We start from the raw sequence: 20694 nt of genomic DNA, 5'->3' as shown, positions 1-20694 counted from the left end.
TCTTTCACTCTCGGATGTGACTACCTAACACACTGTTGATTTGGCGGTTACATCCCTCCACTACGTTATTTGTCCGGTGCTTCCTGTTGAGGCACCAAGGGGTTATCAAGTCATTAACATACGAATGAAATTCAGAATACGTCGACAGACTGAAAGGGTGAAATGACCTTAGAGGGATTTACAAAGCAGAAGTCAATCAGGGTGGCTATTGTTGTTAGTCAAACTCTCTGCGTCACTACCTTATCTGGTTTTGAAAACAGGTTTTCAGTTTCATGTGGTCGCAATTAGGACATGGAATTATTTCTCACTTTTATGTGTTCGTAATTACGACGATTTAGGTGTTGTTCGCAATTTGGACTGTTCGCAATTAGGACACAACTGAAAAAAGGCATCTGTTGTGCATGTGCAAATAAACTTCCGATTAAACAATTGTTTAACGTATGAGTAAATGGAGAGATTCGAAAGAGAACATTTCGGGAGACTGGCTGCTTCTGAAAGGTAAAGGGAGGTTGAGGAAGTAATATGTAATTGTAGTAATGTGCCTTTTGTTGTTTTAAAATGTTGATTTAAGTTTTTACATATATTTGGCGAGCAATTGAATTTTACGAAATTCAGATTAGAAAAAAAACATAATAAATAACTCAATAAAACAAATACTTCAAGATATTATTAACGTAATGTTTCATCTTTAACGCAGTAAAAAAATAAATGCCATACACTTGACTGTTCGAACAAAGCAGCCATTATTATTTGGACCAAAGAATAACACATTATGATTACATATGTATAATTATGGAACATAATACCTTACATGATTGAGAATTTCATTGCCATAGTCTGTTTATATACTGTACTTATTCCCACATTCCCACAATTAGGGCCTCCACGTTGACGCATTGGTATCGTCGTCGCCTTGTAATGAAAGGGTCCCGGGTTTGATCTCGATAATAATAACCAAGATTATCGTTACTTATAGCATTTTCAACGGCATTTCCTGTGCTATACCGTACACCTTACAACTGATGCATAAAGAGCATTCCGGATCTTAGATTACACCTTTTCGATATGGTGTATTATCTCCTAGAAAGTGTACTTAAGTGAAGTTCGAATAATTATTTTTCAAACTCGCTTTTCTTGTACATCAAATTTGGTTATTATGCTTAGTTTGATTGTTTACTAGTTGCAGTCGTCCATATCTTGTCGTTGACACTTGGCTACAATACTTTGTTTGTGTAATGAAAACACGTTGGAACTTTCGTTTCAATAGGAATAGTTGTATTTCTTTCAGTCATGAATATTTGAAAAGTTACAACTTAAAGCATTTCATTCTTCAAACAAATGACAAACGAATCAACAACATTCTGTCCTTGGTTATATACCTTTTCTACCTCGTTCTCTGTCTGAAGTTCCTGTAACCTTACGTAACTTTTAATACAATTTATACTACACAAATACATAAAGTAAACTTTGCCGGTGGTCACAAAGAACTGTCACATAGCGTACACTTTGCTTCTTTCAGTTTTCCCTTTGTATGTAAAGAAAAAGCGAAAAAGAGTTATCTATTTGTGGAGTGCCATTTCTGAAATTACTTATCTTTCATGCAATGTGCACTCCAGTTACAAGAATAAGAAATTTACAAAATAGTATTAAGTTTTATGCATACGAAAAGTTCTTACGCTAGTGGCACTGAATGAGTTTGGATTGGAAAATGAACAGTACAGAAAACGTAGGTCGATCGAAGGCGAGATTTGAACAGAAAATGCGATATTTCAGAAGCAAACGTATTGGTGATAGACCAGTGTGTAAAAATATAATGGTCACTACAATCAAAGACCTTAGAATGGAGGATCCTAATCGAAATAAAAGAAGAATCGTTAGGAAGGCTGCCAGAAAGGTCCTGGTATTGGGCCCTACTTGGTTAGTTTTCATGGTATGCTTCGTTGTGGTGATTATTCAGGTTAGTGCCAGCACATATTATGAGAAATTGTGATATGCATGTTAATGTGTATTTACATATGCTATGACAAACATGAAATGTTCCTTCCATTTATGTAGAAATAGATGTAAAACAGGAAACAATAAAAACACGAATTTTGATACAAATTACAACCTGAACATTATATTTTACAAAATCAAGAAAATGGTTATTCATTTGCTCATACGTAATTTCTCAGCACTGCAAAAGATTTCAAACTTGCTATACACAGCATCTACCAAAAGTGTTCTTTAATGAACAACAGCATTTTTGACGAAAATTACATTAAGAGAATAACATTTTTGCTGTACAAACATTTCCAGTTTGACAAAGTTACCATACAACCTTCTAAGATCATAGAGATGATGCCAATTTGCTTAAAGATGACAAATATGAAGTATCAGGTACATAAAACATATATTTTAAGTACGCACTATTTTCCGTACAATATATGTCTGCCATTACTGCATGAAAACTAATAGTTATGCATGAAATTCGAAAATAGGATTTTTCATCAACTAGATCGTTTTTAATCTTAAAATTTTGAATATTTGTTTTCAAAAGTGACAAAGATTTTGATATAATATAAACTGCAAACAATGCTTGTTGATGGTAGGCAAAATAAGCTGCATATGAGTTCATACGAAGATGAACGTCATATTTCATACGCTAATATGTAAATTTAAATTATTATTTGTCTAATATATATATGAAGGGCTCTTGTTACGACTTAATTATTTAAAATATGCTAACGACAAAGCTATTACATAGTGACTTATCTTCCAGGTGCAACATTGCTACTGGAAGTTCACCAAAGGTGACGTGTCTGTTAGCACTAGATTGGAAGTGAACAAAGAGTTGCAGCAACCAGCAATTACCATCTGCCGTTACCCGGCATACAAGATGAAAGTTCTTGAGGTAATCCTACACTGGTCCTCAAAACAGCATATATTAGACGCATGCAGAATGTAAATTTCGCTGGGGTGTTGCACAAAAGGGAAATATTATTTCATTCATTGATTTATTGCCATAGATACAGCACTTGTTCAGTTACTTGTCAACATAATTCCCGCCGGAATTCAGGCACTTGTCATAGCGCGGGACCAACTTCTGTATACCTGCGTCGTAGAAGTCCGTCGCCTGGGCGCCGAACCGCTGTGTGGAAGCTTTCTGAACCTCTTCGCCGCTGTGAAAATGTTGACCGGACAGGAACTTTTTCAGGTGCAAGAACAGGTGGTAATCACTTGGAGCAAGATCCGGGCTGTACGATGGATGATCGAACAACTCCCAACCGAACTTGTCCAAAAGGGCTGCAGTGCTCCTAGCCATATCGGCTTCGCATTGTCGTGCAGCAAGATCATCCCGGCACTGAGTTTACCGTGTCGCTTATTCGGAATGGCTCGTCGCCTTGTCTGTCCCAGAATACCGTGAACATCACTTCTCGCGCCGACACAGTCTGTTTGAACTTCGTCCTTCATGGAGATCCACTGTGACGCCAATGCATGGACTGCTGCTTGCTTTCTGGGGTGCTGTATGCAACCCACGTTTCATACCCTGTGATGATCCGGTTGAGAAAATCTTCATCATCATGGTAACGCTGCATAAATGTCATCGCCATGCCCATGCATTTTCCTTTTTGTTCGGGCGTCAGTTGTTTCGGCACCCACCGGGAACACAATTTCCCGAACAAGAGGCGTTTGGTAACAATGTCGTGCAACAACGACCGATAAATCTGCGGGAAATGGCTGCTGAGTTCCGTGAACGTGACGCGACGATCGTCCGATATGCGCTGCTGCACCTGCTCCACACGCTCGTCCATAACGGCCGATAGTCGTCCACTGCGCTCGTCGTCATGCACATTTTGTCGGCCTTCAGTAAACGTCCTGCACCAACGACGCACTATCTGCTTGTTCATGACGTCTGGCCGATACACCTGGCACAGCTGATGATGAATTTCGATTGACTGTATGTTTTATGCGTTCAAGAACTTGATCACCGAACGAACCTCACACGCGGCGGGAGATGGAATAAGAGCATCCATGTTTCATCGCTGCCGCGACGCTACTGAGGACTTTCGGGAGGCCTCTTCTAGGACATTCACAAATCAGGACACATGCCTCTCACTCATGCGCAAAACCAGTTTCAATACGCATGGCCTGCGACCTGTGGGCGAGTGGGAAACTTACTTTCTGGATGCGCCTAATATTTCTTACTGGTGACCTATTAGCTAATCGGAGGAAAATCTTCGCATTCAGACTTCACAGCTTGGTACGAGCCTAGCTTAGAATCTGCGAGGTCGACACAATTGTTGTAACGTTATCTTTTGTAATATATTGTCGTGCGTTCAAGATTTAACAGTGGATGTGTACGATATTGTTCTGTGTACCCCTGCCCTTTTATTTTCTAATGCACTAGTATTTGATATTGTATTGTTCTACAACATAATCTGTTTTTTGGAATATGGATTTTTTATGAAGTCGCGATGAGTAATTCTAAAAGGAAGTGGGTACTGCAATGCTGTAACAGCGCCGCTAATATTTGCCAATGTACGTCCCAAATGCATTACAACCATTCAGTCCTCTGAAGTCACCTTAATCGAAAATATAAATGTATGAGCCTGACCTTCCTTTGTGATGGACATCGCTGAACAGTGACATGATGCGGTGGTATAGCGCACAAGCTGAGTATAACAAATATATACCTGCTAAACACGTCGCATAATTGTAAGGGCATACTAAGTGATCCTGATAATAGAACAGACCCTACATACTTTCCCAATTTCCCAACAAATACTGATATACTAGAGGGTTTTTGTTTAGTGAACTCTGTGAACTATAAGCAAACTCTCCTTGAACTGTATGACGTGTAGCATGAATAGTGTACTGCGTATGCCTTGGGCAAACTCCCCTTGTTGTACTGTATACAGTGTAGCATGGATAGTGTACTGCGTAAGCCATGGGCAAACTCTCCTTGTGCTACTGTAAACCGTTTAGCAAGATTAGGGTACTGCGTAAGCCTTGGGCAAACTCCCCTTGTTGTACTGTATACAGTGTAGCATGGATAGTGTACTGCGTAAGCCATGGGCAAACTCTCCTTGTGCTACTGTAAACCGTGTAGCATGGATAGTGTACTGCGTAAGCCATGGCCAAACTCCCCTTGTGGTACTGTATACAGTGTAGCATGGATAGTGTACTGCGTAAGCCATGGACAAACTCTCCTTGTGCTACTGTAAACCGTTTAGCATGGATAGTGTACTGCGTAAGCCTTGGACAAACTCCCCTTGTTGTACTGTAAACCGTGTAGCATGGATATTGTACTGCGTAAGCCTTGGACAAACTCCCCTTGTGGTACTGTATACCGTTTAGCATGGATAGTGTACTGCGTAAGCCATGGGCAAACTCCCCTTGTGGTACTGTATACCGTGTAGCATGGATAGTGTACTGCGTAAGCCTTGGACAAACTCCCCTTGTGGTACTGTATACCGTGTAGCATGGATATTGTACTGCGTAAGCCTTGGACAAACTCCCCTTGTGGTACTGTATACCGTTTAGCATGGATAGTGTACTGCGTAAGCCATGGGCAAACTCCCCTTGTGGTACTGTATACCGTGTAGCATGGATAGTGTACTGCGTAAGCCTTGGACAAACTCCCCTTGTTGTACTGTAAACCGTGTAGCATGGATATTGTACTGCGTAAGCCTTGTGCAAACTCCCCTTGTTGTACTGTATACCGTGTAGCATGGATAGTGTACTGCGTAAGCCATGGGCAAACTCCCCTTGTGGTACTGTATACCGTGTAGCATGGATAGTGTACTGCGTAAGCCTTGGACAAACTCCCCTTGTGGTACTGTATACCGTGTAGCATGGATATTGTACTGCGTGAGCCTTGTGCAAACTCCCCTTGTTGTACTGTAAACCGTGTAGCATGGATATTGTACTGCGTAAGCCTTGGGCAAACTCCCCTTGTTGTACTGTATAATGTGTAGCATGGATAGTGTACTGTGTAAGCCATGGGAAAACTCTCCTTGTCGTATTGCATAACATGGAAAGTGTAATCTCTGGAAAAGCACTTCCAGTCATACTGTATAATGTGTATCATGTTCACTCTTTCCTCCTCTCAGCTTGTTTGCTCTCCATGCCCAGACATAATGTAAGGAAGGCATCAGGTTTCCTGTTTGCTCCTCTTTTCCTCCCTCCTCCTTACCATTTTCATTACATTCTCCACTTTACATTCATCCACGTCCTTGATATATTTGTCTTCCAGGCGACGCGATGCAAAATGTGAAATTTCGTCTCTCCTGCACAACTTCTACATAAAAGCCTACCTTCTTCTCTTCCAGAAATACAACTGGTTATTCCACCTTACACCAATAGCCAGCATAGTCTCTCGTTCGAATATTACATCCCTGAAGGATCTCTGGGAGGAAGCCACTTACAAACGGAAGGAAATGTATGTTCGAGTGATGTATGGAGGCAAGCGGAGACCTACAGGTGATTATTGTTAACAGCAATTTTGGCTTCAGAGCCATTCCATGTTAAAGTCGACAAACTAGGTTAATTTATTTATTTCCCCGGATTGTGGGAAAAACCACCAAGGAAGGTCTTGACAAATGTCACGGCGGAAATGAACCGATAAGAACCCTCGGCGCAAATGACTCGGCGCAAGCAACACGGACTCGTTGAAATATACTGAAGCTGAAATCTGACTCCTCACTGATGTTGACGAATTATTGTTTATTGAAAATGGAAAGCGAGGTGGAATTGTGCAATGTCCTCTTCGATATGCAAAAGCAAACAATCCTTATGTACCTCATTACGATCCTAGCAAATTCCCAATTTACATCGATATGAATAATCTTTACGTTTATGTTATGACATAAGCACTCCCTATCGGCATATACGAATGTATGACTTTAGAAAATCTCGAAAGAAAAGAGTTCTTGTCGTTGTCCGAAGATCATACACAAGGCTGTTTTCTGGAAGATGATCTAGAGTATCCATCTGTCACGGCTTTGCCATGGCACCCGTTTCCCAACATGTTCCAGGTACTGAGAAAACAAAATTGATGCTTACTTTGGAAAATAGAAAAAATAATGTTGAGCATTATCGCCCCCCTGCAATATTATGTGAAGCAAGGTTTGGAGCTTACGAAAGTACGCAAAGAAGTAAAATTTTGGCAAAGAAAAAGGTTAGCACAATATATCGACAAAAATACAAGTCATGTGCAAGATGGCTCAAAAGCAGAGAAAATGTTTTGTAAACTGTTAAATAATGCAATATATGGTAAATCGATGGAAAATAAGCGAAACAGAATGAGATGCACTTTGGTATCCGATCCGAAAAAGCAGTTGAAACTCATTGCTGATTCAACTTACAAAAAGTTTCACTTGCATCGCCAAAAATCTATTTTTAATTGATAGAGCCAATACATTCGTAAAATGTGATACGCCTATCGCTGTGGGTGTTGCTGTACTAGAATTATCTAAACTCCCAATGTATCAATTTCATTACGATATCATGAAGCCAAAGTATAAATCAAATATTGAAATTGGATACATGGACACAGATTCATTTGTCTATGTGATAAGAACAGATGATTTATATCGTGATCTTGCAATAATAAAATAACATTTTGATTTTGTTTATTTATTTATTTACGACTTTGTTTACATGGCGAAGTTAAGGCATAAATGACTTATCTTCCACTTAACCATTAATTACAGGAGTCAATTGTTTTTCCTTACAGTTAATTGTATACAATTCAAAAGGCGAAAAACGATAATTGAAAAATAAAAATAAAATAATGAAGGTAAAATGAAAATAAAATTAAAGCAATATAGTTTGAATACGAGCAGTCAAGCCGTGGATTAACCATACATTCCTCATTATTTTTACTAACACAATGACAAATATAAGTGAAAAGTGAAATTAAAAATAAAAGCAAAAACAGGTTCTACATTGACACACACATACACACACACATATTCACACACAAATACCTACATAGAAAACAGTTTTCGTGAGCTAAATGTATAACGCATTGCTTTCTAGGAATTTAATCTACAAGTCCAATTGTTTAGCATGTATGATTTTAATTTTTTTTTTAATGTTACAATTGAGGAGGAGGCTTGGATTTCGGGGCGCAGTCTGTTCCAGTGTCCTGCAGAAGTAACGGTAAAAAAAATTGTCGTAGAAGTTAGATCTGTGGATATGGATGGATAACAGAGATTTTTTCCGTGATATGGTGTTGCGGTAGTGAATGTCGGAAAGATATTGAAATCACCTGGAGAGGTATTCTGGATCTTTTATTTCTGGGGCTTTGTACAGTACGACAAGGTTGTGGTAAATCCGTTGATCACTTAATTTCAGCCACTTGACCTTCGCATAATACGGTGTCAGATGTTCGGAATATTTTATGTCAAAAACGAAACAGACACAGGCGTTCTGGATTCGCTGTAGGCGTCTAACTTGTTCGTGATTAACGTCCGAGTAAACAGTGTCACAGTAATCAATTATAGGGAAACAAGAGATCGGACAAGTTTGGTTTTTATACGTCGGGGAGGAAGTTTTTAAGCCGGTAAAGGGAGTGTAGTGCACCGAAAGCTCTTTACACACGGAGTTTACGTGTTCTCTCCCAGATTAAAAGTGGTATATTAGGTTATTTCTTGCTAGGAAGTCACGGGTTTGTACACTAATAAGATCTTCTAAGGCCTTAGACAGAGCTGGAAGGATGCTGATTGGTCTAAAATTGTTGACGTTGATTTCGTTGTTTGTTTTAGGTATAGGGCGAGTTTCCAAAGCGACGAGAATGTGTCAGAAAGCAATGAGAAATTACATATGTCCGTGATGGGAATAAGGACTTGGTGGAAGATTTTTTTGATCACATGAATGGAAACTTCACCTAAAGTTCAAATCACCAACCCTGAGACCTTCTGTAAACAAAACCACGTGCATGCAGAAAGCATTGCAAACTCATAGAAGTAAAATAATCCACACGAATATCCAGGATTCATTACGTAAGGTAAAACAACGGCCAATTTGTAGTATGGGATACGCTGCCGCAAATGATGTCTCACTTTAAACCCAATGCTCTTTCTTTTGTACTTATTGCTTCACCTTTATGGTTAACTCTTTGCACCAGTAAGCATTTCCCATAAATTTGTCTTCTTTCTTGCATGCGAATTGAATATATTTTACTTGCATTTTTTTAGACAAAATTATATAACATGGTAATGTATATTTCTAAGGTTTGATATAGATAGGGGTGTATTTGAAATTTGTTTGAAGATTTTATGTAAATTGTATCTTATGTAAATAAAATATATAATGGGCATAAACAGCCAGATGCAATGCTGTAAGTCATATAAATATATTGATGATGATGATCAAAACAAGACAAAGAAAGTTCGAAAATTTATTGCGGTTGGAAACTTTGACAAGCATCCTAATAACGATTTTTGTTCCGCCAAATATAGTGCACTTCGTAAAATAACTTGGTGACATGGCAAGGCAAGATAAGTGTGAACATTTTGTACGAATATGCATTGTCACTTTCAATGAGCTTAGAGATTTGTGTACATAATGATATTTTATAACATTGGTTATTTTCTAAAAATAATCATGTGAACAGCAAGGAAGCAGTGCCACTTAGTAATATTGCCTGACTTGTCCTTAGAAAAATAACATGGCGAGTTCTATGTGTGCCGGAAGGTATCAGTGTTCTCCGAGCAAGGATAGCCTTTGAAATGGGGCGAGAAACAGATTCTGCTCAATATTTATGTAACGTCCTGTCAGTGGTGTCCTGAGAAACCAGTAAAAGAAGTGTTTAAGTTGGTATCCCAGTGCAGTGGTGTGTCAGTGTCTGCAGTTTTAAAGAATTATGAAAGAGAGAATGACCGGGAAAGTAACAATGTATGCTGCTGCATATTCGTCTGATGTTTTGAGAGCGGTAAATCACATTCAGAGGCTCTTGTATAAAATGAATAGGTGCGGCGAACTATGAGTGTAACAGCAGATGATTGCGGTCATGAATGAGCTGACGCGGAGTGATACATCGAATCGGTGAGACGGTTTGTTTACAGAAGGTCTCAGGGTTGGTGATTTACACTTTACTCCTACAGCCGACGATGTTATCTTAAGTATATAACTTGTTCCGGTGAAATCCAAGAAAAGCAAAATTTTGAAGCATTTGTGGAGTGCGTTGCGATGTTCCGAGTAGTTTCACGTTCAACATTATTATCAATATTCGGGAGGTCACAAAAATGGTCATTCAGTACATCTGGTGCAAACTTAGGACTGTAGTCGTACTTTTTTCTGTTTCCCAACATCTAGAAATTTCACCTTTTCCCAGAGAACGTCCGATTTATTTTGGTGGTTGAGCAATTCGTATGCGAATCGGCGCTTTGCTTATCTTACCTCCTGATTGCAGCGGTTCCTCAGGGTTCTGTAATTTTCAAAGCTGGATGTGCTAGCGTCACCGTTCTTTACGTCATTCCTGTATTTGGTGTAAGTTCTGTCCCGCATGGCCATAAGCCGACGTACGTCGTCCGTCAGCTAGGGTGTGCGGCGTGAGACTCATTTCTTTCTGACGGGAGCATGTTAATCGAACAGTTCAAGAATAAATGTATTTAACAGGTGTTTAGATTTTCCAGCTTGGTGATCTGCTGTTGGACGCTGGCCAGAGTATCCCTGATGCCAGGCAGTTTGGATTCCAGTGCTTCGTGTACGTTTGCCAGATCATTTTTGATGACGGCGAGAGCATCCTCAATATGGGCTATGGTGCCTTGCAGCTTCCCGAAATCCTCGTAGGTCTCAAGTTGGAGTTTTATGTTGGCAACACTACGGACAATGGCATTCAGCTCGCTGGACGAAGGTAGATTGTCGATGAAGTCCTGTAGCGTTTGGAGTTTAGTTTTGAGTTCGTTGATGGCTGCATGCAAAGCGTCCGTTTGAAGCTCAGCTTTGATGCTATCCAACGTAGGAATTTCGAACGATTGAAACTGTTCGTGCAATTTGGAAATACTGGCATTCACGCGATCGTAGTCATCTTGAGTCTTGATGCTCTGGATAATGTTTTGCAATTCAGTCTGGATGGTGCTCGTTTGGTCCTGCAAGTGTCGCTGCAGCTTTTCCACGTCGGAGGTTTACGCTTGCTGCAGCTTCACAAGTTCGTTTTGGAGCTTGCCTACACTCAGCGCCAAGTTGTCGAAGTTGTCTATTGAAGCAAGGTCGGTGTACTTTTGCAGCAGCGATTTAAGCTCGGCGTCAATTTTGAGTACGTGGTCCAGGCACTGAGACTGCAGGCTGGCTATCTCTGACTGGAGGCTGGAGTTGAGCGTGGACTGCAGGGCCTGCAGGTCGCTTCGCAACTTCTTGACCCTGACGTCGAGCATGAGTAGCTCGTCGCCGTGGTCGTCGCGCTTGGTGTGACCGAAAATGTCGTTAGGCATTGTTGCTATGTTTATTTATTATAGGGTAGGTGATTTTCATTTCTATGAAAAGAGGGATGAGTTTATCGTAGTCGTCCAAGAGCTCCACGTAAAGGCGATCGCCAGCAGACACATCGTACGTTGTAGTCGCATCCATCCTATCATGCTTGATGCGATAGATGTTCTTGCCTGAGGAAACCTTGGCCTCCCCTTCGTTCTCGGGGTTCATGTCGAACTTAAGTTTGCCGGAGATGGGGAACTGGTAATAATTCAAGTTGTTGTTGAATACATAGAAAGTTTTGCCCACATCCTCGTCATACTGGGTCAAAATACTATTCAAGTGTATAATTAACAGACCGTTAAGTTTAGATAGCATGGAAGGCAGGAGTTCGTTGAAGCTCGACGACGACGACGTGGGCTGGACGGGCACTTCCATAGCTTGCTTCCTGAAGCCAAACAGGTTCATAGACATGGTTATTTTATAGAAACATTTTCTAGCTGTAAGGTTAAAATTTTAGCCCCCTCTTACCACAAATCGCATTACATACATACGTGGCGTTACAAGAGCCCCCCTGCCTCCCAAGAGGTTTGGTTAGCACGCAATAGATCAGTATGCTAGAAAAAAATAGAGGGGGAGGGGGTAGAATCGATTTTATTTGCCAGTCGAATAGTTCTCGTCGAATCCTATCCAACAAACGTAAAATCGTTATCCTAGCTCAATTAGGAGCCAAGAAAATCAATGTCTTGGAAAAACGTCTTAAGATATTTGTCTCAAGAAAATTTTCTTGACAGGCCGGAATTGACAAACCGGAAGTCGACTTTCTTAAAGATTAAGATATTTGTCTTAAGACGTTTTCCAAGACGCTGAGAAGCAACTAGTTAGTGTTGCCAACTCCTATTGGTAGGTTAGCTTGGCCTGTAAAAGATCACATGGTGAAATTGTCTTGGGGAGGGTTGGCAACACTGAACCCCACTTAAGGGCGTAGAACCGGGCTGATTGTACTATTCTTGATGTTGGTGAACCCCCATCGTAAAAGGCTATGGCGAGAGCCCAGTAGGTTGGCAACCTTGAGCGCGCCACTTTCGCGTTTGCCTTACGATATTTTCCGTTAAGGCTGCAAAAAACGCGCCACTTTCTGGCGTAGAACTGTCTTTTTACCCCTACTTTTTTAGTTATCCATCGTTAGAGTTGTTTTGTGTAACGATAAGAGGCTGGACCCCGTATAATGTGACGGGTGTAAAATAGCCTTAGTGCTGACGCACCCAAAATTTTAAATTCAAATTCAAACTATTATCAACTACTCCATGATAAACAAAGCTTTGCTTGCTCGTCGGAAAAAAAAATTCTTCGCTCGCCTCAACTTCAGGATGATCGCGACTTTTTCTTCACAAAAGTCGAAAATAAAAAATAAATGGTAGGGAAGGTTTCGTCGCGGCTGTGGAAATGCTCAGATCCGAACATGATCGTGAAAAATGATGTGGAGCAACTCAAGAACACCATATTGAATTATTCTGTTTTTAAAAACTGGATCTGCAAAATATCGTTAACCACTACTTATATATATCATCTCTCCAACAGGAGATAGAATTCACGAGGATAGTAGAATGTACTTCATAAACGGAAGATGTAGTACCTTGTCCATAAACCAGACAGCAACAAGAGATTCTGGTTTCGCCGTGCTGACGGGATACTATAACAATTTGGACAAAAATCCCGGCGTGTTCATCAACATACATGATCAGAAGGAACCTTGGACTGGTACGTATTATCACGTGCTGATAAATTAAGACTAGCTCATTGTTATTATGAAGTATTTCCTGCGTTGACTGGATGATAGCTTGTACATTGAGTTCGTTTTGGCTCTCGGCCGAGATAGAGCGTGAACAACTCTTGTAACACAGTTTAGTACTCGTTATACAATATAAACATAATTGTCTACGTGCTAAAGATATGTGCGAAAATAAGAGGGACGTTACGGGACGAAAATGACATCTGTGCCATGCCACGCACTACTCGGCCCAGAACCAAAAAGAACGCATTGTATATATCAGGTTGATGCATTAGTTCTTGGCTTTCTTTTCACCGTGGGCAAAAGTTTTTAATTTGATACTCATTTGAGATAAAAACAAAATATAGAAATCACTAATATATTTTTGTTCATTTCTATGACTTTCTTCCTATGATGGGACAGTTTTTCTATTCCAATACATCGTAAAGCCAAGTTTAAGGAGCATTTCCAATTTAAAAACGGGCTTTTCAACTTTGTAAGTACATAAGAAATTACTCGGAAACGTTACAGAACTTGTTTTAGTGTCATTGTGTAAGGAAATACATCAAGTTTGATTAGCGTTGTGGAATAGTACCGAATTCCCCCAAACATGTACGCCAGCAGCAGTTCAATTAAAAGTGACTACTTTCACAGGTCAAGACCCGGCTCACTGTTTGTTTTAGTTTAAAGGCCACATCCAATTCCGACAAGATGACGCACCACCTCAGCAAAGTCTTGGATATTCTCAACAACAGATTTGAAGGTCGATGAATGAAACCCAGAAGTAAATGTCATATTAGGTGAACAAAGTGAGCAATTGACCTATCTCGACCTATCCATAGACATGGAAATCGGTTATTGAGGATATGCAGGGCTTCGGTGAGGTAGTGAGGTGTGTTACGTGCTGGAATGAGCGAAACCAACGATAAACACTTTGGGGGAAATAGTTGATGAAAACGACGATAGATAGCAGCACAAGTGAAAAGCGGAAAGTAAATTATTAGTGAATTAAGAGGAACTAGAAAGTGAGTAAAACCAAATAAAATAAATAAAAGGGAATGAGTAGTGATTAAATAGTTGTAAAGAAAGAATAAAAAACATAAAGGAATAAAGAAAGATCAATGATCGACATAATCCTCTTACGTTATATATATAGAAGATTGAAGAAGCTAAGAAACTGATTAAAATCTGTGTCTTCTTTCTGGCGAGACGGAAACTTCTTGCTAGAATTTTGGTTTGTTTCCCTGGTGGCGCCATACCCATATTTGTCGCCCCAAAGCACTACGGTTGCGCTATTATACATTTGTCACACTGGGCTAATGGTAGCGCTGGTATAAACGTGATTCTTGGTTGTCCTTTTGGTCGTTACCCTGGTGGCGTTATATCCATATTTGTCGCCCCAAAGCACATCGAGTAACACTAGAAACGACAGGGAGGAATAAAAAGGCTATTATTCCATAAAAAAGAAGAAGAATATAATATTTCCATAGGGAGAGCAAAAAGAAGAAGAAGATGATCTTTTAATGAAAAGAGAAAGAAGAATATAATCTTCCCATAGAAGAAGAAAGAAGAAGACAATCTTTCCATAGAAGAACAAAGAAGATGATCTTTCAATGAAAAAGAAAGAAGAAGACAATCTATCCGTACAAGAAGATGAGAGAAGAAGATAATCCTTCTACAAAAGACGAAAAGAAGATGATCCTTCCCATGAAAGAAGAAGGAAGAAGATGACCTTTCCATGAAAGAAAAAGGAAGAAGATTTTGTACTAACAATTCATGCATATAATCGTTGCATCGTATAAGTTCACAGAATATACTATATTTCCTTTATTTATATCCATTGGTATATATCGCTGCTGTTTGATTCGCATTTCAGAAGAAAAAAAAGAACCCATAACCCTAGATATTAGCCGTGGTATACAGAGTTGACACGAATAGACGTGTCAGGTGGTGCGCATCTGTTGGAAGTGAATGCGGCCAAAACACACAGCGAGCTCGCTCTTGATCTGTCAAAGCAGCCGTTTTTAATGGAACTGCCACTGGCACTTGCGGTGGCGGAATTCGGTATTATTCCACTACGCTAGTCAAACTTTATGTATTTCGTTACAAAGTGACACCACAACCAGTTCTGTAACTGAGTTCTGAGTACACGGTAACTATAAAACATGTCTCTCCTCCTTTAACAAAAAAATATGAACTCGGCTGACTGCTTGAAGTTGCCTTACTCCTTTCAGAGTACGACATTCATTGGATACAGAAAACCAGCTTGAGAATTGTGGCGGACGAACAGGCATCCATCAGCATCAGACTGCAGAGTGTCCAAGCGCTGAACTACCCTCGGAACCCCTGCATTGAGGATAGGAACTACAGCGTTACGAAGGTATTTAAAAATATTACGGACGAGAGAAAAAACATTTGCTCTCTAAGGGTTGAACATTTATAATTATTTGTTTGTCCTTTGGATGGACTGGTGCAACAGCAAAGTCGGTCGCCATGTTTGCACAAATAATACATTTGGCAACAGCGGCCAGCAGACGACAGAAAATTTATTGGCGGGAGCTTTACAATCCTGCCTATGGTAGTGTCATTCTGTTTTTATATGTAAATATTTAGTGAGGAGATTAAAACCTTTATTGAACCCATTACCATTATCTTTCAGTGTGTATCCAAGTGCGTCGACAACTGGGTGGCCAATAAGAGCGGATGCACGGGGCCTTGGATGACCGTCTCCGGATATCCAGAATGCAACGACATTTCTTCGTACCGGAGACTTACGAATTTGTACTTTAAAGCTACTCGCAACTATTACTCGTTGTGCAACTGTCCCCGTCCCTGCTACACCACGAGGATCGTAATGGATTACTCAACTGCTGATCGAATAGGGAGAAAGAATGATCTGTACAACTATGTCTCTATCAGGATCTCCTCCGACTTCGTGGAGAGGCTGGAGGAGGTGTGGGCCTACGACGGGTCCCAGCTCCTGGCGGACGTCGGAGGGTCCCTGGGTTTCCTGCTGGGCGTCTCAGTCATCAGCATGGCCCATTCACTGCAGAAGCTGCTGCGTGGAATTTATCAGTGCTTCAAGCGTTCTCTGGATCGCCAGTAAAGCTAAAATACATATTTATGTTTGCTGATATTTCTATTTTAATCAGAAGTACCATATTTCCATAGGTATGAGCAGTCTCAAAGTATTGGTTGAGTCATGTGATTAATATTACTTCGGTTTTCTAACACTTTTGGCTAACCTTGGAATGAGCAGATAAGTGAAGATGTGATGAAATTGGCCACACAGATCACCCATGCCGAGGCTTCAATTCGAATCCGAGATTATTGGTGTTGTACCGGCCTGTGCCAACCACTTCGCCACAAAAGTCGACCCAGAACATTGGGTCGTTCAACATAATTTATGTATAAAATACTAATTAAATGAAAATAGTTTTTGATCTCAAATTATGATAATGCAGTAGAAGGGAGTCACCAAACAAGAATATACAAACTTCTTTTATGATTAGCTATGTTTTTATGAAAGTAATAAAGTTTCAAAAACATTTCTAAAAATATTTATTTGATAAGAAATCCTCCATTTTTATCCAGCAAAGAAATCAAAGTATTTTTAATAATATTAGAAATGTCCGAACGAAAAGCAGAAATGTGGTATATAGTTGGGAGAGTGTTTCCCTAGGCAATATGAGGGAACACAATAAATGAATTATTTTCGTTAAATTATACACACATGGAGAAAGAAATAACTTCCGAGATTATATTATTTACTGTATTTGAGTCCTTTATGTATAGCTCATCCACAATTCAGCGTGTCTCGTCTGCTGTTTTGCAACTATACGGCGCCTCATCAACTCGTCGTCTCAATGTATCTGTGAACTTCTCAGCAACACAGAAGTAACAATTAATCTCAGCGTTTCATCAATTCGATTTTTCTGCTCCAATTCGACGATGTCAGCAATTCTCTACACTTAGTTAGTTGCCATTCTTTGTGGAATTTTATATTACAAACTGGCATCTCTGTGATTTACTCTATCTTTCTGCATTTATTTTGAATTCGAAAGCTGCTTTCTTGGATTACTCAACACCACGCACATTTTTGTAATCATCACTTCCGTGTTTTAAAATTATTACTTTCATCCGTAGTGTTTTGGATCTTTTGGTTTACTTTTGAGACACCTAATTGAGTAATATGTAACTGTAGTAATGTGCCTTTCTTTCATATGCTTGAAATCAGAGAGGGTTGAGATTTAGAACGACGGATTCACAATATATAATAGCCCTGTTCAACGGCGTCATGAGGCAATTGTTTTTCTGGTGAACTAAGGGCGTACAATATGTTTTCAGATGCCTTCCCGATGGTTTAGTTATTATGGGGTCCCTAAATTGCAGAAACTCTCCAAGTACTCCACAATAAATAATTTAAGTGCCATGCGCATAATATTTATTATACACTAAGCCCTTTACAATAATTCGATGTTAACTAATGTTTCCTTTGTGACATTTCCCCTTGCACTTGCAGAGATTGGCGGCAACAACCAGTTACAGAGTGTCGTGTGGTCAGTACGACGATCAGACATTCGTTGTTGAACCTCTCTATGACCGGATTATGCTACTCATTCGTAGCTGAACAATTTGCTCACGGTGATGGGTAGCTACAGGTCCCACACACAGGCAGAAATCTCAGGTAGGGGTGTGCAGGACGTAATTTCCTTTGAGACGACGGTAAATGTTTTAAATACCGGCGTTTGGGACAGAAAACTTTAAAAATTCACGACACTGTGGATATGGCGAATTGTACACTTCATTTTCCCATAAGTGATTGTTCTCTTTTCCATTTCTGCAAAAAAATCTAACAATTTCCGAGAAATGTTACAATGCAGAAAATATCGAGACTTAACTATTTTAAAAAAACATCATTTGGAATTTGAGCTAGTTTTTTGTTATAAATGAATAGTAGGGACTGAGAATGTACACATGAGTTACAATTTGAGAAACTGCAAATACAACTACTAGCTCTGACAACAAAAATTTACATATAGGTACATCAAACTTGATTAGTTGGACCAAAGAATCACATATTGTGATTATAGATAATTATGGAACATAATACCTTAATGTAAATTTTGCTTGAGTATTTGATTACCATATTCTGTTTATATACTGCACAATCCTGTATGGAAGTTCAATATATTCAGACATATTCACACACACACGTAATTTTTAACGTTGGTTCCTCATTATGTTTGCAGGTTTACGTGTAATTAAAAAAATACTAATCCTGATTAAATAAAACAGTGGCATATTGCAGAACACAATATTTTCAACTTGTTCTTGAATTTACAAGGGAAACAACATTCAATGCAGAATTTCATCAGGAGATGCGGCGATGACAAAGCAAAATAATAATTTAGTCACGTGACACCAAGAAATACGCAAGAGATTCGCAAAGCTTTAGCACATCGAAATGAGAGCCCAGTTCTACCTCCCGTGTCCAACCGTCCCGCTACGTTTCCTGTGCAATGATGTTAGGCGGCGCAGGTCATCGCAGAAGATGTGCGAATCCAAGGTCCTTCGACCACTACCCGCTCTTGAAGGAGACCTTTCTTTCAGGGTTTCTGTGACGTCATCAAGATGAAACTTCTCAGTGTGTGTGCTATTTCCAGAACTGTAAAGCATGCAAAGCTCTTGTTTTAAAGAGGAATAACATATTGAAGAGCATCGCAACACAACTTACATAGAATACATAAATGTAATGGTGCATAGAAAAAAATATAAGTAAGCAAAAGCACAAATTTACCCACGGTTAGTGCTGGACAGAAGTGAAAAAAAAAAAGCAACTTTGGATCAATTATTGTATTTCCTTCATAGTATTTCTCCTTTTATTTTTTGATCCTCCGGCTCAAATTAGACAGAACCATTTTCCTAGCGTATCTAGGTTAGCAACCTGAAATGTTTTTTTCTGATAGGATTTGCTCTCTCAATTTTTCGGAACTTCACAACGACCATGAATGTACGGTAAACAAACTCAGAATTTTTCGTTTTCTTGAGGTAATGTGGACAAGCGCTTACAGCACCTTGAGATATTATTATCTCTCAGATACTAGAATATGAATCGCATAACAGGACCTTAGCGTTTACTGTGGATAAATATTGCCCCCCTCTCCTGGTCGATAGATTGACGTTTGGCAAGCCTTGCGATGACTACGTAAAAATGTCACGCTTCGCCTCTGACGGCGGGTGTACCAGGTCTACCCTCCTCCTTCAGATAGAGTATAAAAAACTTGTTCTCGATAGCGTGTTCAAAAATATTGCACTACCTACAACACGGCACAATGCGCATAACATATCAAAAATCCACCAATTTTGAAACATACCGTCTGATTTTGTGCGATTGTAATACCATTCCTCTCATTCTAGACATCTAGCTGCAGAGCTAGTTTCAAATAAATCGGACTAAATTTACAGTAATTTTGAGCTCACAAAAGTCATGATTACGTTCTAAGTGCCCCGTTCACCTACTTAAGCACGTGCTGTATTTCAAAAGCTTGAATACTTGTAGATGAATTGATGACAATAATGCTCTATGTTTCGTTTCCTAAAAATAAAAACTGTAGGATCCGCCCAGTTTCGAAAATGTTAATAATAACGTAGATTATTGTTACTTGGAGCATATTGAACGGCATTTCCTGTTCTATACCGTAAACCTTACGACTGATGCATAGAGCTCTTTCGGGATCTCAGATTACACCTTTTCGATATGGTGTATTATCTCCTAGAGAGTGTACTAAAGTGAAGTTCGAATAAAAATTTCCAAACTCGCCTATCTTGTAAGTCAACCTCGGTTACTATGCTTAGTTTAATTGTTTACTAGTTGCGGCCGTCCACATCTTGTCGTTGACACTTGGCTACAATACTTAGTTCGTGTAATGAAAACAGTTGGAACTTTCGTTTCAATAGCAATAATTGTATTACTTTCAGTCATGAATATTTGAAAAGTTACAATTAAAGCATTTCATTCTTCAAACAAATGACAAACGAATCAACAACATTCTGTCCTTGGATATATACCTTTTCTACCTCGTTCTCTGTCTGAAGTTCCTGTAACCTTACGTAACTTTTAATACAATTTATACCTCACAAATACATAACGTAAACTGTGTCGGTGGTCACAATGGACTGTTACATAGCGTACACTTTGGTTCTTTCAGTTTTCCCTTTGTATGTAAAGAAGAAGAGAAAACGTTATCTATTTGTGGAGTGCCATTTCTGAAATTAGTTTTCTTTCATGGATTGTGCACTCTAGTTACAAGCATAAGAAATTCACAAGATAGTATTAAGTTTTTATGAATACAAAAAAACTTACACTGATGGCATTGAATGAGTATAGACTGGAAAATGATCAGCACGGAAAACGTAGGTCGATCGAAGACGCGATTTGAACAGAAAATGCGATATTTCAGAAGCAAACGTATTGGTGATAGCCCAGTCTGTAAAAATATAATGGTCACCACAATTAAAGA

The 20694-nt window shown here is 39.5% G+C and overlaps 1 protein-coding gene across 1 annotated transcript; it reads left to right on the top strand.

Moving 5' to 3' along the window:
* Positions 1–1840: 1840 nt before the first annotated feature.
* On the top strand, positions 1841–16277 carry LOC145996351 (acid-sensing ion channel 4-A-like). Its single transcript, XM_083132782.1, has 6 exons — positions 1841–1957; positions 2762–2893; positions 6315–6465; positions 12982–13161; positions 15406–15551; positions 15831–16277. The coding sequence occupies exons 1-6, from the start codon at positions 1841–1843 to the stop codon at positions 16275–16277; spliced, it is 1173 nt and encodes a 390-aa protein (XP_082988908.1).
* The last annotated feature ends 4417 nt before the right edge of the window (positions 16278–20694 follow it).

The sequence above is a fragment of the Lepisma saccharinum genome, chromosome 12 (genome assembly GCF_977018435.1).
Source record: "Lepisma saccharinum chromosome 12, izLepSacc3.1, whole genome shotgun sequence".
Taxonomy (NCBI): Eukaryota; Metazoa; Arthropoda; class Insecta; order Zygentoma; family Lepismatidae; genus Lepisma; species Lepisma saccharinum.
Note: the sequence above shows the minus strand (reverse complement) of the source record. Positions and strands in the feature narration are given on the sequence as shown.